Below are 26144 nucleotides of genomic sequence, written 5' to 3' on the forward strand. Positions count from 1 at the left end.
TATAACATTACTGTATATGTAGTATATAACATTACAGTATATAATGTATAGGTAATATATAACATTACTGTATATGTAGTATATAACATTACAGTATATAATGTATAGGTAATATATAACATTCCTGTATATAATGTATAGGTAATATATAACATTACTGTATATAATGTATAGGTAGTATATAACATTACTGTATATGTAGTATATAACATTACAGTATATAATGTATAGGTAATATATAACATTCCTGTATATAATGTATAGGTAATATATAACATTACTGTATATAATGTATAGGTAATATATAACATTACTGTATATAATGTATAGGTAATATATAACATTCCTGTATATAATGAATAGGTAATATATAACATTAATGTATATAATGTATAGGTAATATATAACATTACAGTATATAATGTATAGGTAATATATAACATTCCTGTATATAATGTATAGGTAATATATAACATTACTGTATATAATGTATAGGTAGTATGTAACATTACTGTATATAATGAATAGGTAGTATATAACATTACAGTATATAATGTATAGGTAGTATATAACATTACTGTATATGTAGTATATAACATTACTGTATATAATGTATAGGTAATATATAACATTCCTGTATATAATGTATAGGTAGTATGTAACATTACTGTATATAATGAATAGGTAGTATATAACATTAATGTATAGGTAGTATATAACATTACTGTATATAATGTATAGGTAATATATAACATTACTGTATATAATGTATAGGTAATATATAACATTACTGTATATAATGTATAGGTAATATATATCATTACAGTATATAATGTATAGGTAGTATATAACATTACTGTATATAATGTATAGGTAGTATATAACATTACTGTATATAATGTATAGGTAATATATAACATTACTGTATATAATGTATAGGTAGTATATAACATTACTGTATATAATGTATAGGTAGTATGTAACATTACAGTATATAATGTATAGGTAGTATATAACATTACTGTATAGGTAGTATATAACATTAATGTATAGGTAATATATAACATTACTGTATATAATGTATAGGTAGTATATAACATTACAGTATATAATGTATAGGTAGTATATAACATTACTGTATATAATGTATAGGTAGTATATAACATTACTGTATATAATGTATAGGTAATATATAACATTACTGTATATAATGTATAGGTAGTATATAACATTACTGTATATAATGTATAGGTAGTATGTAACATTACAGTATATAATGTATAGGTAGTATATAACATTACTGTATAGGTAGTATATAACATTAATGTATAGGTAGTATATAACATTACTGTATATAATGTATAGGTAATATATAACATTACTGTATATAATGTATAGGTAGTATATAACATTACTGTATATAATGTATAGGTAATATATAACATTACTGTATATAATGTATAGGTAGTATGTAACATTACTGTATATAATGAATAGGTAGTATATAACATTACAGTATATAATGTATAGGTAGTATATAACATTACTGTATATGTAGTATATAACATTACTGTATATAATGTATAGGTAATATATAACATTCCTGTATATAATGTATAGGTAATATATAACATTACAGTATATAATGTATAGGTAGTATATAACATTACTGTATATAATGTATAGGTAATATATAACATTACTGTATATAATGTATAGGTAATATATAACATTACTGTATATAATGTATAGGTAATATATAACATTACTGTATATAATGAATAGGTAGTATATAACATTACTGTATATAATGTATAGGTAGTATATAACATTACTGTATGTAATGTATAGGTAATATATAACATTACTGTATATAATGTATAGGTAGTATATAACATTACTGTATATAATGTATAGGTAATATATAACATTACTGTATATAATGTATAGGTAATATATAACATTACTGTATATAATGTGTGTATGTAACATTACAGTATATAATGTGTGTATGTAATGTGTAGGTAGTGTATAACATTACAGTATATAATGTGTGTATGTAATGTGTAGGTAGTGTGTAACATTACAGTATATAATGTATGTATGTAATGTGTAGGTAGTGTATAACATTACAGTATATAATGTGTGTATGTAATGTGTAGGTAGTGTGTAACATTACAGTATATAATGTGTGTATGTAATGTGTAGGTACTGTGTAACATTACAGTATATAATGTGTGTATGTAATGTGTAGGTACTGTGTAACATTACAGTATATAATGTGTGTATGTAATGTGTAGGTACTGTGTAACATTACAGTATATAATGTGTGTATGTAATGTGTAGGTACTGTGTAACATTACAGTATATAATGTGTCTAGGTACTGTATAACATTACAGTATATAATGTGTATGTAATGTGTAGGTAGTGTGTAACATTACAGTATATAATGTGTGTATGTAATGTGTAGGTGCAGCCCACCATGGAGCAGTATGAACTGGATCAGTTTGGGAAGAGTCATGACCTCATGTCTAACTTCTGGAACTCATGCTTTGATGACCTGATGAGCACTGCCATACGGCGGGACAAAGAGAGGACCTACAGCAAAGACAAGTTCCAGGTAAACTATGCTAGTAGCAGGCCTGGTACTCCTATGAGGTCATAGTACAGCCCACTGTCCTCCATTATGAAATAACCTCCATTATGACATTAATATCAAGTCAATATTATGTGTCTTGAAAGTTGTTTTTGTTCAGCTTCTAGTTGTGCTGTTGTCATTATATTGTGGTGATCTGGAGTATTCTGAAGCAGTGGATTATCAACCCAGTAGAACTTGGTTTGTGCTTGTATTGCTGATTGGTCAGTAATCTACAGGTATTTCTGTGTGTGTTCGTGCGTGCGCATGGGGTCTGTGTGTGCTCTTACAGGAGGTGATAGTGGACCCGTACCTGAGGCGGGTACGCAGTGAAAACAGCCGTTACCACAGTGGTCAGAAACAGAGCTCCGGCCAGCAGGGAGTTGTGTGGCGCCACTGGAAGTCCCTCCGCAGGCTGCTCACCAGCGAGAGAGGGGCCTGGGCACACAGGTCAGACTCTATTGTATCTACAGTTGAAGTCAGAAGTTTACATACACTTAGGTTGGAGTCATTAAAACTAATTTTTCAACCACTCCACACATTTCTTGTTAACAAACTATAGTTTTGGCAAGTCGGTTAGGAAGTCTAGTTTGTGCATGACACAAGTCATTTTTCCAACAATTGTTTACAGACAGATTATTTCACTTATAATTCACTGTATCACAATTCCAGTGGGTCAGAAGTTTACATTAACTAAGTTGACTGTGCCTTTAAACAGCTTGGAAAATTCCAGAAAATGATGTCATGGCTTTAGAAGCTTCTGATAGGCTAATTGACATAATTTTAGTCAATTGGAGGTGTACCTGTAGATGTATTTCAAGGCCTACCTTCAAACTCAGTGCCTCTTTGCTTGACATCATGGGAAAATCAAAAGAAATCAGCCAAACAAGTCTGGTTCATCCTTGGGAGCAATTTCCAAACGCCTGAAGGTACCACGTCCATCTGTACAAATAATAGTACGCAAGTATAAACACCATGGGACCACGCAGCCGTCATACCGCTCAGGAAGGAGACGCGTTCTGTCTCCTAGAGATTAACGTACTTTGGTGCGAAAAGTGCAAATGAATCCCAGAACAACAGCAAAGGACCTTGTGAAGATACTGGAGGAAACAGGTACAAAAGTACCTATATCCACAGTAAAACGAGTCCTATATCGACATAACCTGAAAAGCCACTCAGCAAGGAAGATGCCACTGCTCCAAAACCGCCATAAAAAAGCCAGACTATGGTTTGCAACTGCACATGGGGGCAAAGATCATACTTTTTGGAGAAATGTCCTCTAGTCTGATGAAACAGAAATAGAACTGTTTGGCCATATTGACCATCGTTATATTTGGAGGAAAAAGGGGGAAGCTTGCAAGCCGAAGAACACCATCCCAATCGTGAAGCACGGGGGAGGCAGCATCATGTTGTGGGGGTGCTTTGCTGCAGGAGGGACTGGTGCACTTCACAAAATAGATGGCATCATGGAGAAGTAAAATTATGTGGATATATTGAAGCAACATCTCAAGACATCAGTCAGGAAGTTAAAGCTTGGTCGCAAATGGGACTTCCAAATGGACAATGACCCCAAGCATACTTCCAAATTGGTGTCAAAATGGCTTAAGAACAACAAAGTCAAGGTCTTGGAGTGGCCATCACAAAGCCCTGACCTCAATCCTATAGAAAATTTGTGGGCAGAACTGAATAAGCGTGTGCGAGCAAGGAGGCCTACAAACCTGACTCAGTTACACCAGCTCTGTCAGGAGGAATGGGCCAAAATTCACACCAACTTATTGTGGGAAGCTTGTGGAAGGCTACCCAAAACGTTTGATCCAAGTTAAACAATTTAAATGCAATGCTACCAAATACTACTTGAGTGTATGTAAACTTCTGACCAACTGGGAATGTGATGAAAGAAATAAAAGCTGAAATAAATAATTCTCTCTACTATTATTCTGACATTTCACATTCTTAAAATAAAGTGGTGATCCTAACTGACCTAAGACAGGGAATTTTTACTAGGATTAAATGTCAGGAATTGTGAAAAACTGAGGTTAAATGTATTTGGCTAAGGTGTATGTAAACTTCCGACTTCAACTGTATATCTATATTTGCGTCCCAAATGGCACCCTATTCCCTAGGTAGTGCACTACTTTTGACTAAGGCCCATAGGGCTCTGGTCAGACCCTAAATGTAGTCCAGACCGTATCTTTATGTGTCTGTATATTTATCTGTATGGTTTAAGCTCCAGGTTGTAGTTGCCGTAAGGTATATATCTAGGCTCTGGTTACCTTCCCCATGTCCTAACATTAAAGGAGTAGTTCATTATTTTACAACATGACGTTAGCTGGTTCCTCACCCTGAAAATAAGTAGTCTATGGGCCAGGAGAAATTGGAATCCATGGTGCAGTTATCTTTAATCAACCATTTTCAAACTTCAGCTAACTTTAGCCACCGCTAGCTACAAATCAATGGATGTGATGAGGGGATGTTTAGAAACAAATACTGTCCAAGTCACCTGACATCAACTCCATATTTGGTTTGATGTTACTTTAAGATGATTTGGCCATATAAAAAATAAACATTCTCATCCCCCATCACTTCCATTGATTTTTAGCTAGCGTTTGCTAAAGTTAGCTTAAGTTCGTAATGGCTGTTTCTCCTGGCTCATAGGCTACTTTCAAGGTGAGGAACCATCTAACATCATGTTGTAAAATAGTGAACAACTCCTTTAACCATTAGGGGTTAAAGTGCAAAACTGACCCTAGATCAACATATAATGGGAGCTTTGTCCTGCACCAGATGGACTCAACCACTAATGTCATATATTGTAAGCTTTGTTGTGGTGCTTTGTGCCTGACTGGAATCTACTGTGATTTCTACCTCAGAGTCCCACTAGAGGTGAAATGGAAGTTGTCCAGTGCAGAGACGTATTCTAAGATGCGTCTGAAACTAGTGCCTAACTACCAGTACGACACTCACCAGGAAGCCAGCGCCTTCAGAGACAATATGGGTATGCCTTATGAGATGACAAATATACATCGCATGTTAGGACTTTAGGTGCTTGCCATGTTATGATGTCGTAGCCATGTCTACAAGATTTCAGTGAATTGCTTTTGTTGAGCAGAAGCAATTTTCCAATCTAAATTGGTAGGTGATCTGTTTTCGTGTGCAGGTTAGTTCAGGGCACTGCTGTGTTTTGAAGATGTGTTTTAAAAATCTGTGTTCAGGTAACATTGGATTAGAAGACCTTTATTTTCCTAAGATTGGGGAATTCGTTTGGCATTAAGCTTCAAAACATCAGATAAAACAGAAATATCATTCTGAATCTCTGCTCAGGTAATATAGGTCTGTGAGAGTGTGTTCAGGTAATATAGGTCTGTGAGAGCGTGTTCAGGTAATATAGGTCTGTGAGAGCGTGTTCAGGTAATATAGGTCTGTGAGAGTGTGTTCAGGTAATATAGGTCTGTGAGAGTGTGTTCAGGTTCAGTAGACTGTATTGTCTGTCTGCATCTCTCCACAACAGGAGCTGATAGTCCTCGCAGCTCAGAACCCCTCCCATTGGCTGTTGCCAAGGAGGCCAAAGTGAGTGACATGGAGGATGACCAGTTAGGAGAAGAGGACATTGTCTTTCTGGACAATAAGTGAGTGACTTGATCTCCACCCCCCTACCCACTCCACATATCAACCTCAGCACCAGTGACCTGATTGAACTAGTAAAATAATCAGCAAGCTGTTGGTTAGTTGAATCAGAAATGCTAGTGGGGGAATATTCATCTGATACATGTCTTTTCTCTGTCGGTTCCTCAGGGTGGAGGGGGAGGACGACAGTCAGAAGGAGAAGCTGGTTCTGTCGGAGGACTGTGAGCTCATCACCATCGTGGCGGTGGTTCCGGGTCGGCTGGAGGTCACCACACATCACCTGTACTTCTACGACGCCAGCAGCGAGAAGGAGGAGACGGAAGAGGGTGAGGACATAAAGACGTCTGGCAATGAACACTATGGGGCAGTTTCCTGGACACAGATTAAATCTAGTCTGAGACCGTAAAGCTATATCAATGGAGATTCTCCACTCATCTGTCCACAGGATCTGTCTTTGTGTATGCATCATTCCCCAGTTACAGTAAAGAACAGTCACCGCTGACATCATGATACATCTGTCCACAGGATCTGTCTTTGTGTATGCATCATTCCCCAGTTACAGTAAAGAACAGTCACCGCTGACATCATGATACATCTGTCCACAGGATCTGTCTTTGTGTATGCATCATTCCCCAGTTACAGTAAAGAACAGTCACCGCTGACATCATGATACATCTGTCCACAGGATCTGTCTTTGTGTATGCATCATTCCCCAGTTACAGTAAAGAACAGTCGCTGCTGACATCATGACACAACTGAATCTGAAAGAGTTGATGTTGACAAACTTCTATCTATCCAGGAATTGGTTTTGATTTCAAGCGGCCCCTGTCTCAGCTGAGAGAGGTGCACCTGAGACGCTACAACCTGCGTCGCTCTGCTGTGGAGCTGTTCTTCATCGACCAGTCACACTACTTCATCAACTTCAAGAAGAAGGTGTGTCTCTAGTCTAACTGCTAGATTCAAGGGCCTGAGGTCTTACTACAGTGAAGGTTAATGAGGGGAAGATGGCTCCCAGTAATGGCCGGAATGGAGTCAATGTATTGGTATCAAACACAAGGAAACCATGTCTTTGATGTGGCTGATACCATTCCGTTTCCAGCTGAGCCCATCCTCCGATTTAATGTGGCACCAGCCACCACTGTCTTTGTACCAGTGTTGAGCCCAATACCTGTAAAAGATGTGGAATTGTATCATTATTTGACACCAATGATAATGTGAAGTGATTTGAAAAGGACCAGTGTAAGAGACATGTATAACCTGACCCCGACCTCCCTCCCCAGGTGAGGAACATGGTGTACTCTAGGATCCTGGGGCTGCGGCCCCCCAACCTCTTCTATTTCGGCTCCCGCTCTCCTCAGGAGCTCCTCAAGGCTTCTGGACTCACACAGGTACAGCTGATAACTCTGTCTGCATCACAAATGGCTCCCTATTCCCTATGTAGGGCCCATAGGGCTCTGGTCAAAAGCAGTGCACTATGTAGGGAATAGGGTGCAGTTTGGGATGTAACCTGTGTGTTACAACAGATAACTATTGATTCAGTAAGGACCTACTACCTCAGCCTACTACCTCAGCCTACTACATCAGCCTACTACCTCAGCCTACTACCTCAGCCTACTACCCCAGCCTACTACCTCAGCCTACTACCTCAGCCTACTACCTCAGCCTACTACCTCAGTAACATCTTAATGATTGAGTCTCAGATGATGATGATGTCAGACATGTCAACTAAACTAAGAGGAAGCTGCTGTTTGTGTTTGTCATTAGAGATGGGTATGCAGAGAGGAAGCTAACTGTTTGTGTTTTGTCATTAGAGATGGGTATGCAGAGAGGAAGCTAACTGTTTGTGTTTTGTCATTAGAGATGGATATGCAGAGAGGAAGCTAACTGTTTGTGTTTTGTCATTAGAGATGGGTATGCAGAGAGGAAGCTAACTTTGTGTTTTGTCATTAGAGATGGGTATGCAGAGAGGAAGCTAACTTTGTGTTTTGTCATTAGAGATGGGTATGCAGAGAGGAAGCTAACTGTTTGTGTTTTGTCATTAGAGATGGGTATGCAGAGAGGAAGCTAACTGTTTGTGTTTTGTCATTAGAGATGGGTATGCAAATAGGAAGCTAACTGTTTGTGTTTTGTCATTAGAGATGGGTATGCAGAGAGGAAGCTAACTGTTTGTGTTTTGTCATTAGAGATGGGTATGCAGAGAGGAAGCTAACTGTTTGTGTTTTGTCATTAGAGATGGGTATGCAAATAGGAAGCTAACTGTTTGTGTTTTGTCATTAGAGATGGGTATGCAGAGAGGAAGCTAACTTTGTGTTTTGTCATTAGAGATGGATATGCAGAGAGGAAGCTAACTGTTTGTGTTTTGTCATTAGAGATGGGTATGCAGAGAGGAAGCTAACCGTTTGTGTTTTGTCATTAGAGATGGGTATGCAGAGATGGGTATGCAGAGAGGAAGCTAACTGTTTGTGTTTTGTCATTAGAGATGGGTATGCAGAGATGGGTATGCAGAGAGGAAGCTAACTGTTTGTGTTTTGTCATTAGAGATGGGTATGCAGAGAGGAAGCTAACCGTTTGTGTTTTGTCATTAGAGATGGGTATGCAGAGATGGGTATGCAGAGAGGAAGCTAACTGTTTGTGTTTTGTCATTAGAGATGGGTATGCAGAGAGATTTCCAACTTTGAATATCTGATGCAACTGAACACCATCTCTGGACGTACCTACAACGACCTGTCTCAGTACCCTGTGGTAAGTCCCTGTCCCGGAAACCAGGGAGGGAGGGAGGAATGAAATGAATGAACAGAAGAATCAACAAACGAATGAATCATTGATTCTATGAATGAATGAATGAATGAACAGAAGAATAAACAAACGAATGAATCATTGATTCTATGAATGAATGAATGAACAGAAGAATCAACAAACGAATGAACCATTGATTCTATGAATGAACAGAAGAATAAACAACGAATGAACCATTGATTCTATGAATGAATGCAGGAACAAATGAGCGAACAGCATTCATGCTGTAGTCCAGTCTAATCTAATGGTGTCCCTGGGTTGGGTTGGGTTGTGTCCAGTTCCCATGGGTGCTGAGTGACTACACCTCTCCAGATCTGGACCTGGAGAACCCAGCCGTATTCAGAGACCTGTCCAAACCCATCGGAGTAGTCAACCCCCGCCACGCACAGAACGTCAGGGAGAAGTGAGTACTGCAGTAACCTCGCACAGAGAACTCCAGGTCTGTGTCCCAAATGGCATCCTGTTTCCTATGTACACTATGTCACTATTTATAACCAGGGAATAGGTGGCTCTGGTCAAAAGTAGTGCACTATGTAGGGAAGATGATGCCATTTGGGACGCAGATCAGATCATCTCCAGTTCTGTTAAAACACCAAGCATATCCTAGTACATGTGTTGTGTTATCTGAATTGAGTCTGTTTTATTATGACCAGTATTATACACAGCCTACATGCTCCACAAATACACTGTGTTACTGCCTGTGTTTCATGTTGAATTCATTGCTGTTCCTGTTAATGCAGGGTACCATTTTAATCATTTTGTCTTGTCTGATCAGGTATGAGAGCTTTGAGGACTCAACGGGCACGATAGACAAGTTCCACTATGGAACACACTACTCTAACGCTGCAGGAGTCATGCACTACATGATCCGTATGGAGCCCTTCACCACCCTCCACATCCAGCTGCAGGACGGCAGGTACAGTAACCCTTCACCACCCCCCACATCCAGCTGCAGGACGGCAGGTACAGTAACCCTTCACCACCCTCCACATCCAGCTGCAGGTACAGTAACCCTTCACCACCCTCCACATCCAGCTGCAGGACGGCAGGTACAGTAACCCTTCACCACCCTCCTCATCCAGCTGCAGGACGGCAGGTACAGTAACCCTTCACCACCCTCCACATCCAGCTGCAGGACAGCAGGTACAGTAACCCTTCACCACCCTCCTCATCCAGCTGCAGGACGGCAGGTACAGTAACCCTTCACCACCCTCCACATCCAGCTGCAGGACGGCAGGTACAGTAACCCTTCACCACCCTCCACATCCAGCTGCAGGACGGCAGGTACAGTAACCCTTCACCACCCTCCACATCCAGCTGCAGGACGGCAGGTACAGTAACCCTTCACCACCCTCCTCATCCAGCTGCAGGACGGCAGGTACAGTAACCCTTCACCACCCTCCACATCCAGCTGCAGGACGGCAGGTACAGTAACCCTTCACCACCCTCCTCATCCAGCTGCAGGACGGCAGGTACAGTAACCCTTCACCACCCTCCACATCCAGCTGCAGGACGGCAGGTACAGTAACCCTTCACCACCCTCCTCATCCAGCTGCAGGACGGCAGGTACAGTAACCCTTCACCACCCTCCACATCCAGCTGCAGGACGGCAGGTACAGTAACCCTTCACCACCCTCCTCATCCAGCTGCAGGACGGCAGGTACAGTAACCCTTCACCACCCTCCTCATCCAGCTGCAGGTACAGTAACCCTTCACCACCCTCCACATCCAGCTGCAGGTACAGTAACCCTTCACCACCCTCCACATCCAGCTGCAGGTACAGTAACCCTTCACCACCCTCCACATCCAGCTGCAGGTACAGTAACCCTTCACCACCCTCCTCATCCAGCTGCAGGGACAGTAACCCTTCACCACCCTCCTCATCCAGCTGCAGGTACAGTAACCCTTCACCACCCTCCACATCCAGCTGCAGGTACAGTAACCCTTCACCACCCTCCTCATCCAGCTGCAGGTACAGTAACCCTTCACCACCCTCCACATCCAGCTGTAGGTACAGTAACCCTTCACTACCCTCCACATCCAGCTGCAGGACGGCAGGTACAGTAACCCTTCACTACCCTCCACATCCAGCTGCAGGTACAGTAACCCTTCACCACCCTCCACATCCAGCTGCAGGTACAGTAACCCTTCACCACCCTCCTCATCCAGCTGCAGGTACAGTGACCCTTCACCACCCTCCACATCCAGCTGCAGGTACAGTAACCCTTCACCACCCTCCTCATCCAGCTGCAGGACGGCAGGTACAGTAACCCTTCACCACCCTCCACATCCAGCTGCAGGACGGCGGGTACAGTAACCCTTCACCACCCTCCACATCCAGCTGCAGGACGGCAGGTACAGTAACCCTTCACCACCCTCCTCATCCAGCTGCAGGTACAGTAACCCTTCACCACCCTCCACATCCAGCTACAGGTACAGTAACCCTTCATCACCCTCCTCATCCAGCTGCAGGACGGCAGGTACAGTAACCATTCACCACCCTCCACATCCAGCTGCAGGTACAGTAACCCTTCACCACCCTCCTCATCCAGCTGCAGGTACAGTAACCCTTCACCACCCTCCACATCCAGCTGCAGGTACAATAACCCTTCACCACCCTCCTCATCCAGCTGCAGGACAGCAGGTACAGTAACCCTTCACCACCCTCCTCATCCAGCTGCAGGACGGCAGGTACAGTAACCATTCACCACCCTTCACATCCAGCTGCAGGTACAGTAACCCTTCACCACCCTCCACATCCAGCTGCAGGTACAGTAACCCTTCACCACCCTCCTCATCCAGCTGCAGAGCGGCAGGTACAGCAGGGGTGTGTGTGTGGGTGTATATTGGGTTGTTTGAAGACACACGTGTGTATCAGGGTGTTTGGAGCTGTGGAAGGGAGTGTGGTGGTGTTTGTAGTTGTATGGGGGTGTAACGTGTTAACCTAACATTTCAAAGTGTGTGTGTGTCTGTTACATTTGAACAGTGTGGTTCCTGGCCGTGTGTGTTGCAGGTTTGACTGTGCAGACCGTCAGTTCCACTCTGTAGCCGCAGCCTGGCAGGCTCGCATGGAGAGTCCCGCAGACGTCAAAGAGCTCATCCCTGAGTTCTTCTACTTTCCAGAGTTCCTGCAGAACATCAACGGTGAGTAGCACTAAGGCTGTGTTCCCTTCACATGAGGACGACTAAGGCTGTGTTCCCTTCACTTGAGGAAGACTAAGGCTGTGTTCCCTTCACTTGAGGAAGACTAAGGCTGTGTTCCCTTCACTTGAGGAAGACTAAGGCTGTGTTCCCTTCACTTGAGGAAGACTAAGGCTGTGTTCCCTTCACTTGAGGATGACTAAGTCTGTGTTCCCTTCACATGAGGATGACGAAGGCTGTGTTCCCTTCACATGAGGAAGACTAAGGCTGTGTTCCCTTCACATGAGGATGACGAAGGCTGTGTTCCCTTCACATGAGGATGACGAAGGCTGTGTTCCCTTCACATGAGGACGACTAAGGCTGTGTTCCCTTCACATGAGGACGACTAAGGCTGTGTTCTCTTCACATGAGGACGACTAAGGCTGTGTTCCCTTCACATGAGGATGACTAAGGCTGTGTTCCCTTCACATGAGGATGACTAAGGCTGGGTTCCCTTCACATGAGGATGACGAAGGCTGTGTTCTCTTCACATGAGGATGACGAAGGCTGCTGTGTTAACGAACTCACTCTGGAGTGTCAAAGTACGCTCTGGGAACTGTCATACCAGAGTGCTCTATAATCTGAGTAGATTTCCAGGGTGTATTTATGAAAGCATCCTAAGTGGAATGCAACCATGTTATGTTAATTCATATTCACAAGTCATTCCTTACACAGTATATCAACAACAGAAATATGGCCTATCATAGTGTTTCATAGAGCCTCATACCCTACCAAATGTTGGATAGTCTGTTTATGTAGCTGAGGAAGGATTGACTGTCTCTGTGTGTGTTTACTGCAGGGTTTGACCTGGGCAGTCTGCAGATGACCCAGAACAATGTGACTGATGTTCTGTTACCACAATGGGCCTTGTCTAGAGAAGACTTCATCAGGAAACACAGGAAAGCTCTGGTGAGGCCTTCCGCCTTGAAAAATAATCTATGGGAAACGCTGGTGCAACCCCCACAGCCATGCTACACTCTGATTGGACACATTTTAATAAAGTAATCAAATACATTTCCTTTTACAAATGCATTTGTCCCTCAATATGGTCTAGGAGTGTGAGCACGTTTCCTCTCACCTCCATGAGTGGATTGACCTGATCTTTGGCTGCAAGCAGAGAGGGGAGGAGGCGGTGGAGGCCCTCAATGTCTTCTACTACTGCACCTATGAAGGTAAGGAGAGTCCCGAATGACACCCTATTCTCTATATAGGTCACTAATATTGACCAAAGCCCTATGGCTCCTAGTCTAAAGTAGTGCACTATATAGGGAAAAGGGTACAATTTGAGACTTCTCCCAATGTGATATGAGGAATAGGAGTGGGTGAGAGAGCTCTTCCCTCCATCCTCACTCAGACACCAGACAACATTTCCATATCAGAGTTGCACAATAGACTTCTACTCTGGTCTGTTCTGTTCTATTCTGGTCTGTTCTATTCTGGTCTGTTCTATTCTGTTGTGTTCTGTTCTATTCTGGTCTGTTCTATTCTGGTCTGTTCTATTCTGTTCTATTCTGGTCTGTTCTATTCTGGTCTGTTCTGGTCTGTTCTATTCTGGTCTGTTCTATTCTGTTCTATTCTGGTCTATTCTGGTCTGTTCTGTTCTATTCTGGTCTGTTCTATTCTGGTCTGTTCTGTTCTATTCTGGTCTGTTCTATTCTGGTCTGTTCTATTCTGGTCTGTTCTGTTCTATTCTGGTCTGTTCTATTCTGTTGTGTTCTATTCTGGTCTATTCTGTTCTATTCTGGTCTATTCTGGTCTGTTCTGTTCTATTCTGGTCTGTTCTATTCTGGTCTGTTCTATTCTGGTCTGTTCTGTTCTATTCTGGTCTGTTCTATTCTGTTGTGTTCTATTCTGGTCTGTTCTGTTCTATTCTGGTCTGTTCTATTCTGGTCTGTTCTGTTCTATTCTGGTCTGTTCTATTCTGGTCTGTTCTGTTCTATTCTGGTCTGTTCTATTCTGGTCTGTTCTATTCTGGTCTGTTCTGTTCTATTCTGGTCTGTTCTATTCTGGTCTGTTCTGTTCTATTCTGGTCTGTTCTATTTATTATATTCTGTTATTTTGTGTAGGTGCGGTGGATCTGGACGCCATAGCCAATGAGACGGAGCGCAAGGCCCTGGAGGGCATCATCAGTAACTTTGGACAGACGCCCTGTCAACTACTCAAAGTGTGTGTGTGTGTGTGTGTGTGTGTGTGTGTGTGTGTGTGTTTGACTGAAGGACACTGTTGATCAGTCTGTGAATCTGACTGTCTGTAGCTCCCTGTCTGGGTGTCTGTCTGGAGCTCCCTGTCTGGGTGTCTGTCTGTAGCTCCCTGTCTGGGTGTCTGTCTGTAGCTCCCTGTCTGGGTGTCTGTCTGTAGCTCCCTGTCTGGGTGTCTGTCTGTAGCTCCCTGTCTGGGTGTCTGTCTGTAGCTCCCTGTCTGGGTGTCTGTCTGTAGCTCCCTGTCTGGGTGTCTGTCTGTAGCTAGCTGTCTGGGTGTCTGTCTGTAGCTAGCTGTCTGGGTGTCTGTCTGTAGCTAGCTGTCTGGGTGTCTGTCTGTAGCTAGCTGTCTGTTTGTAGCTAGCTGTCTGTGTGTCTGTCTGTAGCTAGCTGTCTGGGTGTCTGTCTGTAGCTAGCTGTCTGGGTGTCTGTCTGTAGCTAGCTGTCTGGGTGTCTGTCTGTAGCTAGCTGTCTGGGTGTCTGTCTGTAGCTACCTGTCTGGGTGTCTGTCTGTAGCTACCTGTCTGGGTGTCTGTCTGTAGCTCCCTGTCTGGGTGTCTGTCTGTAGCTCCCTGTCTGGGTGTCTGTCTGTAGCTCCCTGTCTGGGTGTCTGTAGCTCCCTGTCTGGGTGTCTGTAGCTCCCTGTCTGGGTGTCTGTAGCCCCCTGTCTGGGTGTCTGTAGCTACCTGTCTGGGTGTCTGTAACTCCCTGTCTGGGTGTCTGTAGCTCCCTGTCTAGGTGTCTGTAGCTCCCTGTCTGGGTGTCTGTAACTCCCTGTCTGGGTGTCTGTAGCTCCCTGTCTAGGTGTCTGTAGCTCCCTGTCTGGGTGTCTGTAGCTCCCTGTCTGGGTGTCTGTAGCTCCCTGTCTAGGTGTCTGTAGCTCCCTGTCTGGGTGTCTGTAGCTCCCTGTCTGGGTGTCTGTAGCTCCCTGTCTGGGTGTCTGTCTGTAGCTCCTTGTCTGGGTGTCTGTAGCTCCCTGTCTGGGTGTCTGTAGCTCCCGGTCTGGGTGTCTGTAACTCCCTGTCTGGGTGTCTGTAGCTCCCTGTCTGGGTGTCTGTAGCTCCCTGTCTGGGTGTCTGTCTGTAACTCCCTGTCTGGGTGTCTGTCTGTAGCTCCCTGTCTGGGTGTCTGTCTGTAACTCCCTGTCTGGGTGTCTGTCTGTAACTCCCTGTCTGGGTGTCTGTAACTCCCTGTCTAGGTGTCTGTAGCTCCCTGTCTGGGTGTCTGTAACTCCCTGTCTAGGTGTCTGTAGCTCCCTGTCTGGGTGTCTGTAGCTACCTGTCTGGGTGTCTGTAGCTCCCTGTCTGGGTGTCTGTAGCTCCCTGTCTGGGTGTCTGTAACTCCCTGTCTGGGTGTCTGTAGCTCCCTGTCTGGGTGTCTGTAGCTCCCTGTCTGGGTGTCTGTAGCTCCCTGTCTGGGTGTCTGTAACTCCCTGTCTGGGTGTCTGTAGCTCCCTGTCTGGGTGTCTGTAGCTCCCTGTCTGGGTGTCTGTAGCTCCCTGTCTGGGTGTCTGTAGCTCCCTGTCTGGGTGTCTGTAGCTCCCTGTCTGGGTGTCTGTAGCTCCCTGTCTGGGTGTCTGTAGCCCCCTGTCTGGGTGTCTGTAGCTCCCTGTCTGGGTGTCTGTAGCCCCCTGTCTGGGTGTCTGTCTGTAGCTACCTGTCTGGGTGTCTGTAGCTCCCTGTCTGGGTGTCTGTAGCTCCCTGTCTGGGTGTCTGTAGCTCCCTGTCTGGGTGTCTGTAGCTCCCTGTCTAGGTGTCTGTAGCTCCCTGTCTGGGTGTCTGTAGCTCCCTGTCTGGGTGTCTGTAGCTCCCTGTCTGGGTGTCTGTAGCTCCCTGTCTGGGTGTCTGTAGTTTCTCAGTGGGACATTGACTGACTTACTGTGCTCTTTCTTTCTTTCTCTCTTTCTTTCTTGTTAGGAGCCACACCCTCCTCGTATGTCATCAGAGAATGCCTCTAGGAGGCAGGCCCGCATGGACACTCTACCCCCCAACCTGTTTGAACAGCTCGACAAACTACGCCCTTTTAAGGAGGTAAAGAGAGGAATCATTCTCCTATATTTCATCAGAATCAGGAAGTTTCTCTAGGAGTCTATATCATAGCCCCTACATTTACAATTACAATAACCACTTCACTATTCAAATGTTGATTGTGTGTGTATGTTTGTGTGTGTGTGTGCTCCTAGGTGGTGTGTGATGGGCAACCTCTGGTCCAGGCGGTGGTTCCCAGGAACCAGAACCGCTCCTTCATCATCCAGGGCTCTGACGTACTGGTGAGAACAATATCTCACTCACTCACACGCGCACATGCGCACACGCACACACGCACATGCACACACACACACAGGCAGCAGGTAGCCTAGCGGTTGGAGTGTTGGGCCAGTAACTGAAAGGTCACTAGTTAGAATCCCCGAGCCGTCAATCTGTCGATGTCCCGTCGAGTAAGGCCCTTAACCCTAACCGTCATTATTTGCAGTAATTAATCAATATTAAATCAAGATGATTGTTTGAAGAAATGACCAAATCTCTCTCAGTACTGAATTTCCACGACAGTCTCCGTTGATAATGGCTGACGCTGGTCGTGACCTCACTCTCCCAGGGTGTCTCAGGGGGAGTGGGGATATGCAAAAAACACTTTTCCAATTCACACATGCTATTAATACACACTTGTTAATGTGTGAAATAGGATAAATACTGTATAAGCACCAAATGATTACACACACACACACACACACACACACACACACACACACACAAAGAGACAAACATCTCACTGACCCCAGCCTCTCTCACACTCAACACAGCTACATCAAACAACACATTCACACATAACACAGCTACATGAAACAACAAATTCACACTCAACACAGCTACATCAAACAACACATTCACACTCAACACAGCTACATCAAACAACACATTCACACACAACACAGCTACATCAAACAACACATTCACACTCAACACAGCTACATCAAACAACACATTCACACACAACACAGCTACATGAAACAACACATTCACACTCAACACAGCTACATCAAACAACACATTCACACTCAACACAGCTACATCAAACAACACATTCACACACAACACAGCTACATCAAACAACACATTCACACTCAACACAGCTACATGAAACAACACATTCACACACAACACAGCTACATGAAACAACACATTCACACTCAACACAGCTACATCAAACAACACATTCACACTCAACACAGCTACATCAAACAACACATTCACACACAACACAGCTACATCAAACAACACATTCACACTCAACACAGCTATATCAAACAACACATTCACACACAACACAGCTACATGAAACAACACATTCACACACAACACAGCTACATGAAACAACACATTCACACACAACACAGCTACATCAAACAACACATTCACACTCAACACAGCTACATCAAACAACACATTCACACACAACACAGCTACATGAAACAACACATTCACACACAACACAGCTACATGAAACAACACATTCACACTCAACACAGCTACATCAAACAACACATTCACACTCAACACAGCTACATCAAACAACACATTCACACACAACACAGCTACATGAAACAACACATTCACACACAACACAGCTACATGAAACAACACATTCACACTCAACACAGCTACATCAAACAACACATTCACACACAACACAGCTACATGAAACAACACATTCACACACAACACAGCTACATCAAACAACACATTCACACACAACACAGCTACATGAAACAACACATTCACACACAACACAGCTACATCAAACAACACATTCACACTCAACACAGCTACATCAAACAACACATTCACACACAACACAGCTACATGAAACAACACATTCACACACAACACAGCTACATGAAACAACACATTCACACTCAACACAGCTACATCAAACAACACATTCACACACAACACAGCTACATCAAACAACACATTCACACACAACAAGGTGTGCTAAAGGTTTTGGACCTTTCTGCTTGGTTGAAGAGATACAGAGGTGCAGCACAGGGTTGCACAAGTCCGGTAACTTTCTCAGGTTAACCAGAAATCCCAGTTGGTCGACTCCTGGAATGAGGAGGGGTCTGGGAATGCTCTTACCAGGACTTCTGGAAAAACCAGGAATTTGGGGGAAAGTTACCAGAATTGTTTAACCCTAGTGCAGTATGGGGCTTCTTTTGACTGTGTCCCTCCCTGCTCTCTTCCTTCCCTGTAGGTGACAGTGAGTTCTAACGGTCTGATTGGGACCCACAGCTGGCTGCCTTACGATAAGAGCATCGCCAACTACTTCACCTTCACCAAGGACCCCACCGTGGCCAATCCCAAGTAAGTTAGTGGCCCTACAAAATGCCTGCCAAGAAATTACAACAAAAAGTAAGTCCCACTCTAAACACAGAGAGAAGTATAAGGAGGACCCCACCACACACAGTGTGTCTGCATCCCAAATGGCACCCTATTCCATATATAGTGCCCTACAGGACCCTATGGGCTCTGGTCAAAAGGAGTGGGCTAAATAGGGCCCAGTGTTCCATTTGGGACTCAGACTGTGTAGTGTGTAGCCATCCCATCTGGTCCCCAGCTCAGCTGCTTGCTTTTATTCATGTGACTTCAAAGCACAAGTTTAAATGGATGGAGAAGTCTGTGTTTTATGAGGCTGGAGCGTTAGATCTTCACTGGCCCTATAAACATGTCTTATTGGGATTAGTCTGAATGGGAAACACTTGAGTTCCTGTTCATTGATAAACATCTTTCTGCTAGGAAATGTTAAAGGACAAATCACCATTTGTGTATATTAACATGACACAACTATAGAAACATATTGGTTTCAACAACGTCTCTTTTCCTTCAGTTAAAGGCCCGTTAATGTAAATCATTACTAGGTTTACTCAACCTCCGCTCTTCTCTCTCCTCCCTCCTGCAGAACCCAGCGGTTCCTCAGCGGTCTCTTCGCCCCAGGGGTAGATCTCAGTACCCAGGTGTTGGTGGTGTCCAACGATGGTCGTCTGCTGTTCAGCGGAGGACACTGGGACTGCAGCCTCCGAGTCACCCAGCTGGGAAAGGGCAAACTGGTGGGCAGGATCTGCCGACACATTGGTGAGCTACGGAGAATGATGGGAGGACAGGGAGGGAGGACGGGGAGGGAGGACGCGGAGGGAGGACGGGGAGGGAGGGAGGACGGGGAGGGAGGACGGGGAGGGAAGGAGGACGGGAGGACGGGGAGGGAGGGAGGACGGGGGGACGGGGAGGGAGGGAGGACGGGGAGGGAGGGAGGACGGGGAGGTTGGATGGGAGGGAGGATGGGGAGGGAGGACGGGAGGACGGGGAGGGAGGGAGGGAAGGAGGAGGAGGAGGGAGGGAGGACTGGGAGGGAGGGAAGGAGGAAGGGGAGGGAGGGAAGGAGGACAGGTGGAAGGGGAGAGAGGACGGGAGGGAGGGAGGACGGGACGGAGGGAGGACGGGACGGAGGACGGAAGGGAGGACGGGAGGGAGGGAGGGAGGACGGGTGGGAGGATGGGACGATGGCGAGGGAGGGAGGGAAGGAGGACGAGGAAGGAGGGAGGGAGGACGGGAGGGAGGGAAGGAGGACGGGAGGACAGGGAGGGAGGGAAGGAGGACGAGGAGGGAGGGAAGGATGACGAGGAGGGAGGGAGGACGGGTGGAAGGGGAGGGAGGGAGGACGGATGGATGGAGAGGAGATAATGTTTCAATTTTCTCAGAGTAAGAGTTTTAGGATCAGTTTTGCCTTTTAGATCAAAATCAGTAAGGTTACTTGGACAGGGGGGATCTGATTCTAGATCAGTAAGGTTACTTGGACAAGGGGGATCTGATTCTAGATCAGTAAGGTTACTTGGACAGGGGGGGATCTGATTCTAGATCAGTAAGGTTACTTGGACAAAGGGGATCTGATTCTAGATCAGTAAGGTTACTTGGACAGGGATTTGATTCAAGATCAGTAAGGTTACTTGGACAGGAGGGATCTGATTCTAGATCAGTAAGGTTACTTGGACAGGGGGATCTGATTCTAGATCAGCCCCCAAAGAGATGACATAGTTCTACTGATGAGTGTCCTGTCTGTCCTGTAGACCTGGTAACATGTCTGATAGTGATGAGTGTCCTGTAGACGTGGTAACATGTCTGATAGTGATGAGTGTCCTGTAGACCTGGTAACATGTCTGGTAGTGATGAGTGTCCTGTAGACCTGGTAACATGTCTGATAGTGATGAGTGTCCTGTAGACCTGGTAACATGTCTGATAGTGATGAGTGTCCTGTAGACCTGGTAACATGTCTGATAGTGATGAGTGTCCTGTAGACCTGGTGACATGTCTGATAGTGATGAGTGTCCTGTAGACGTGGTAACATGTCTGATAGTGATGAGTGTCCTGTCTGTCCTGTAGACGTGGTAACATGTCTGATAGTGATGAGTGTCCTGTCTGTCCTGTAGACCTGGTAACATGTCTGATAGTGATGAGTGTCCTGTAGACCTGGTAACATGTCTGATAGTGATGAGTGTCCTGTCTGTCCTGTAGACCTGGTGACATGTCTGATAGTGATGAGTGTCCTGTAGACGTGGTAACATGTCTGATAGTGATGAGTGTCCTGTAGACCTGGTGACATGTCTGATAGTGATGAGTGTCTTGTCTGTCCTGTCTGTCCTGTAGACGTGGTAACATGTCTGATAGTGATGAGTGTCCTGTCTGTCCTGTAGATGTGGTAACATGTCTGATAGTGATGAGTGTCCTGTCTGTTCTGTAGACCTGGTAACATGTCTGATAGTGATGAGTGTCCTGTAGACCTGGTAACATGTCTGATAGTGGTGAGTGTCCTGTAGACGTGGTGACATGTCTGATAGTGATGAGTGTCCTGTCTGTCCTGTAGACCTGGTAACATGTCTGATAGTGATGAGTGTCCTGTAGATGTGGTAACATGTCTGATAGTGATGAGCGTCCTGTAGACCTGGTAACATGTCTGGTAGTGATGAGTGTCCTGTAGACCTGGTAACATGTCTGATAGTGATGAGTGTCCTGTAGACCTGGTAACATGTCTGGTAGTGATGAGTGTCCTGTAGACCTGGTAACATGTCTGATAGTGATGAGTGTCCTGTAGACCTGGTAACATGTCTGATAGTGATGAGTGTCCTGTCTGTCCTGTAGACGTGGTGACATGTCTGATAGTGATGAGTGTCCTGTCTGTCCTGTAGACCTGGTAACATGTCTGATAGTGATGAGTGTCCTGTAGACCTGGTAACATGTCTGATAGTGATGAGTGTCCTGTAGACCTGGTAACATGTCTGATAGTGATGAGTGTCCTGTCTGTCCTGTAGACCTGGTAACATGTCTGATAGTGATGAGTGTCCTGTAGACGTGGTAACATGTCTGGTAGTGATGAGTGTCCTGTAGACCTGGTAACACGTCTGGTAGTGATGAGTGTCCTGTAGACCTGGTAACATGTCTTATAGTGATGAGTGTCCTGTAGACGTGGTAACATGTCTGATAGTGATGAGTGTCCTGTAGACCTGGTGACATGTCTGATAGTGATGAGTGTCTTGTCTGTCCTGTCTGTCCTGTAGACGTGGTAACATGTCTGATAGTGATGAGTGTCCTGTCTGTCCTGTAGATGTGGTAACATGTCTGATAGTGATGAGTGTCCTGTCTGTCCTGTAGACCTGGTAACATGTCTGATAGTGATGAGTGTCCTGTAGACCTGGTAACATGTCTGATAGTGATGAGTGTCCTGTAGACGTGGTGACATGTCTGATAGTGATGAGTGTCCTGTCTGTCCTGTAGACCTGGTAACATGTCTGATAGTGATGAGTGTCCTGTAGATGTGGTAACATGTCTGATAGTGATGAGCGTCCTGTAGACCTGGTAACATGTCTGGTAGTGATGAGTGTCCTGTAGACCTGGTAACATGTCTGATAGTGATGAGTGTCCTGTAGACCTGGTAACATGTCTGGTAGTGATGAGTGTCCTGTAGACCTGGTAACATGTCTGATAGTGATGAGTGTCCTGTAGACCTGGTAACATGTCTGATAGTGATGAGTGTCCTGTCTGTCCTGTAGACGTGGTGACATGTCTGATAGTGATGAGTGTCCTGTCTGTCCTGTAGACCTGGTAACATGTCTGATAGTGATGAGTGTCCTGTAGACCTGGTAACATGTCTGATAGTGATGAGTGTCCTGTAGACCTGGTAACATGTCTGATAGTGATGAGTGTCCTGCCTGTCCTGTAGACCTGGTAACATGTCTGATAGTGATGAGTGTCCTGTAGACGTGGTAACATGTCTGGTAGTGATGAGTGTCCTGTAGACCTGGTAACATGTCTGGTAGTGATGAGTGTCCTGTAGACCTGGTAACATGTCTTATAGTGATGAGTGTCCTGTAGACGTGGTAACATGTCTGATAGTGATGAGTGTCCTGTAGACCTGGTAACATGTCTGATAGTGATGAGTGTCCTGTAGACCTGGTAACATGTCTGGTAGTGATGAGTGTCCTGTAGACCTGGTAACATGTCTAATAGTGATGAGTGTCCTGTAGACCTGGTAACATGTCTGATAGTGATGAGTGTCCTGTCTGTCCTGTAGACCTGGTAACATGTCTGATAGTGATGAGTGTCCTGTAGACCTGGTAACATGTCTGATAGTGATGAGTGTCCTGTAGACCTGGTAACATGTCTGATAGTGATGAGTGTCCTGTAGACGTGGTGACATGTCTGGTAGTGATGAGTGTCCTGTAGACCTGGTAACATGTCTGGTAGTGATGAGTGTCCTGTCTGTCCTGTAGACGTGGTGACATGTCTGATAGTGATGAGTGTCCTGTAGACCTGGTAACATGTCTGATAGTGATGAGTGTCCTGTAGACGTGGTGACATGTCTGGTAGTGATGAGTGTCCTGTCTGTCCTGTAGACGTGGTGACATGTCTGATAGTGATGAGTGTCCTGTAGACGTGGTGACATGTCTGATAGTGATGAGTGTCCTGTAGACCTGGTAACATGTCTGATAGTGATGAGTGTCCTGTCTGTCCTGTAGACCTGGTAACATGTCTGATAGTGATGAGTGTCCTGTAGACGTGGTAACATGTCTGATAGTGATGAGTGTCCTGTAGACCTGGTAACATGTCTGATAGTGATGGGTGTCCTGTCTTGTAGACCTGGTAACATGTCTGATAGTGATGAGTGTCCTGTAGACCTGGTAACATGTCTGATAGTGATGAGTGTCCTGTCTGTCCTGTAGACGTGGTAACATGTCTGATAGTGATGAGTGTCCTGTAGACCTGGTAACATGTCTGATAGTGATGAGTGTCCTGTAGACGTGGTGACATGTCTGATAGTGATGAGTGTCCTGTCTGTCCTGTAGACCTGGTAACATGTCTGATAGTGATGAGTGTCCTGTAGAAGTGGTAACATGTCTGATAGTGATGAGTGTCCTGTAGACCTGGTAACATGTCTGATAGTGATGAGTGTCCTGTAGACCTGGTAACATGTCTGATAGTGATGAGTGTCCTGTAGACCTGGTGACATGTCTGATAGTGATGAGTGTCCTGTAGAAGTGGTAACATGTCTGATAGTGATGAGTGTCCTGTAGAAGTGGTAACATGTCTGATAGTGATGAGTGTCCTGTAGACCTGGTAACATGTCTGATAGTGATGAGTGTCCTGTAGACCTGGTAACATGTCTGATAGTGATGAGTGTCCTGTCTATCCTGTCTGTCCTGTAGATGTGGTGACATGTCTGGCTCTGGACCTCTGTGGTATCTACCTCATATCTGGTTCCAGAGACACATCCTGTATCGTGTGGCAGGTTCTACAGCAGGTAGGACTTTCATCTTCCACTATCACAGGTCTTAGGAAATCAGTGGCACTAGTAGAATAAGCAGGATACAAATGATCTGCTAATTATCTTCATATTTCTGATGGAGAGTCAAAAAGGTTTAATCTCCCCCCCTCTCTCCTCTCCCAGGGTGAGTTCTCCAGTGGTCTCTCTCCTCGTCCAGTGCAGGTCCTCAGTGGACACGACCAGGAGGTCACCTGTGTGGCCATCAGCACCGAGCTGGACATGGCTGTCTCTGGGTCAAAGGTGAGAGGTCAGGGGTCAGATATGGTGTGTTAAAGGAGAAATCTGGGATTTGAGAGAGCCCTTCATTCCAGTTTGAGTGAAATTATCTAGGGTGTAGACTGTCACATTTGGTTTCTTACGCTCTCTCTCTCTATCTCTCTCTCTCCCTCTCTCGCTTCTCTATCTCCTCCTCTTCTCTCTCCTCTCTCTCATCATCTCCCCCCCCTCTCTAATACTCCTCGCTCTCTTCTCTCTCCTCTCTCTCTCTCTCTCCTCCTCTCCTCTCCTCCTCCCCTCTCTCTCCTCCTCATCCCCCTCTCGTCTCCTCTCTCGTCCATCGCTCTATCTGCTCTCCTCTCTCTCTCCTCCTTCCCCCCCTCTATCTCTCTTCTCTATCTCTCTCCCTCTCTCTCCACTCTCCCCCCCTCTCTCTCCTCTCTCTCTCCCTCTCTCCTCCTCCTCCCCCTCTCTCCCCCCCCCTCTCTCTCTCTCTCTCTCCTCTCTCTCCTCTCTCTCTCTCTCCCTCTCTCTCTCTCAGGATGGTACTCTGATAATCCACAGTGTACGTCGTGGCCAGTTCCTCCGTACCCTGCGTCCGCCCGGTGAGAGCTGCCTGCCTTCCCGGGTCACTGGGTTGCAGGTGGGCATGGAGGGGCACATCGTGGCACAGACTGCCCTGGAGGGACACACTGCTGGAAAGGTACGGAACACACACATTCATGATCAACAGTGTCATTCAGTCAAACACACACACACACACAAACTAATCAACTGTATTTATATTTTATTTCATTGTACCCCTCTTCCTTCTTGTCTCTCTGTCCTGTATTAAAGGAGAAGTACTCCCTCCATGTTTACTCTGTGAACGGCTGTCTGCTGTCGTCTGTCAGCCTGGAGGAAGAGGTGACAGCTCTCTACCTGGTCCCTGAGTACATCATCCTGGGAACCCGGCAGGGAAACCTACACATCAGAGACCTGTACAGGTGAGACATGCAACAGTGTGTATGGCCATCACCAGCACACTTCAATTAGACTACACCACCTTCCATAGCATTCATTCATGTGTGTGTGTGTGTGTGTGTGTGTGTGTGTGTGTGTGTGTGTGTGTGTGTGTGTGTGTGTGTGTGTGTGTGTGTGTGTGTGTGTGTGTGTGTGTGTGTGTGTGTGTGTGTGTGTGTGTGTGTGTGTGTGTCAGTCTGGCGCTGGCGGTGTCTTTGCCGTTGAAGGTGGCTGTGAGGAGTGTGTCGGTGACCAGAGAGAGTAGCCACATCCTGGTGGGCCTGCAGGATGGAAAGCTCATCGTGGTGGGGGCAGGGAAACCACAGGAGGTAACGTCTGCTTCCCTAATGCACACTGTTCCACAACAACTTGCTCCTGACCTTCTATCCCATCTGGAATTCATGTTAGATGATAACAACATTATCTTTACTTCAATAACATCCCTTACCCTGGTAGTTACATTCTGTCTACTGTTAACACATGCTCAGTGTGACCTGTTCTCTCTCTCTCTCTCTCTGTCTCTGTCTCTCTCTCTGTCTCTCTCTGTCTCTCTCTCTGTCTCTCTCTCTGTCTCTGTCTCGCTCTCTCTGTCTCTCTGTATCTCTCTCTCTTTCTCTGTCTCTCT

General features: G+C 45.2%; 1 protein-coding gene and 1 long non-coding RNA gene across 2 annotated transcripts in view; both read left to right on the forward strand.

Moving 5' to 3' along the window:
• The window catches only part of nbeal2 (neurobeachin-like 2), a 143494-nt gene that overhangs the window by 114699 nt on the left and 2651 nt on the right, over positions 1 to 26144 (forward strand). Inside the window, exons 37-59 of the mRNA XM_029746683.1 lie at positions 2472 to 2621; positions 2929 to 3086; positions 5507 to 5631; positions 6145 to 6262; positions 6429 to 6586; positions 7060 to 7193; positions 7541 to 7648; positions 8907 to 9002; positions 9335 to 9459; positions 9832 to 9972; positions 12070 to 12200; positions 13036 to 13145; positions 13291 to 13408; positions 14303 to 14400; positions 16351 to 16464; positions 16617 to 16703; positions 18686 to 18795; positions 19391 to 19563; positions 24183 to 24277; positions 24425 to 24541; positions 25059 to 25220; positions 25355 to 25503; positions 25716 to 25848. Coding sequence (XP_029602543.1) covers positions 2472 to 2621; positions 2929 to 3086; positions 5507 to 5631; positions 6145 to 6262; positions 6429 to 6586; positions 7060 to 7193; positions 7541 to 7648; positions 8907 to 9002; positions 9335 to 9459; positions 9832 to 9972; positions 12070 to 12200; positions 13036 to 13145; positions 13291 to 13408; positions 14303 to 14400; positions 16351 to 16464; positions 16617 to 16703; positions 18686 to 18795; positions 19391 to 19563; positions 24183 to 24277; positions 24425 to 24541; positions 25059 to 25220; positions 25355 to 25503; positions 25716 to 25848 — 2910 coding nt within the window. The remainder of the gene's footprint in view (positions 1 to 2471; positions 2622 to 2928; positions 3087 to 5506; positions 5632 to 6144; positions 6263 to 6428; positions 6587 to 7059; positions 7194 to 7540; positions 7649 to 8906; positions 9003 to 9334; positions 9460 to 9831; positions 9973 to 12069; positions 12201 to 13035; positions 13146 to 13290; positions 13409 to 14302; positions 14401 to 16350; positions 16465 to 16616; positions 16704 to 18685; positions 18796 to 19390; positions 19564 to 24182; positions 24278 to 24424; positions 24542 to 25058; positions 25221 to 25354; positions 25504 to 25715; positions 25849 to 26144) is intronic.
• LOC115187691 (uncharacterized) lies at positions 10054 to 11547 on the forward strand. Its single transcript, XR_003876115.1, has 3 exons — positions 10054 to 10716; positions 11271 to 11450; positions 11529 to 11547. It is a non-coding gene; the product is annotated as an uncharacterized LOC115187691 (long non-coding RNA).

Source organism: Salmo trutta, unplaced genomic scaffold, assembly GCF_901001165.1.
Source record: "Salmo trutta unplaced genomic scaffold, fSalTru1.1, whole genome shotgun sequence".
NCBI lineage: Eukaryota > Metazoa > Chordata > Actinopteri > Salmoniformes > Salmonidae > Salmo > Salmo trutta.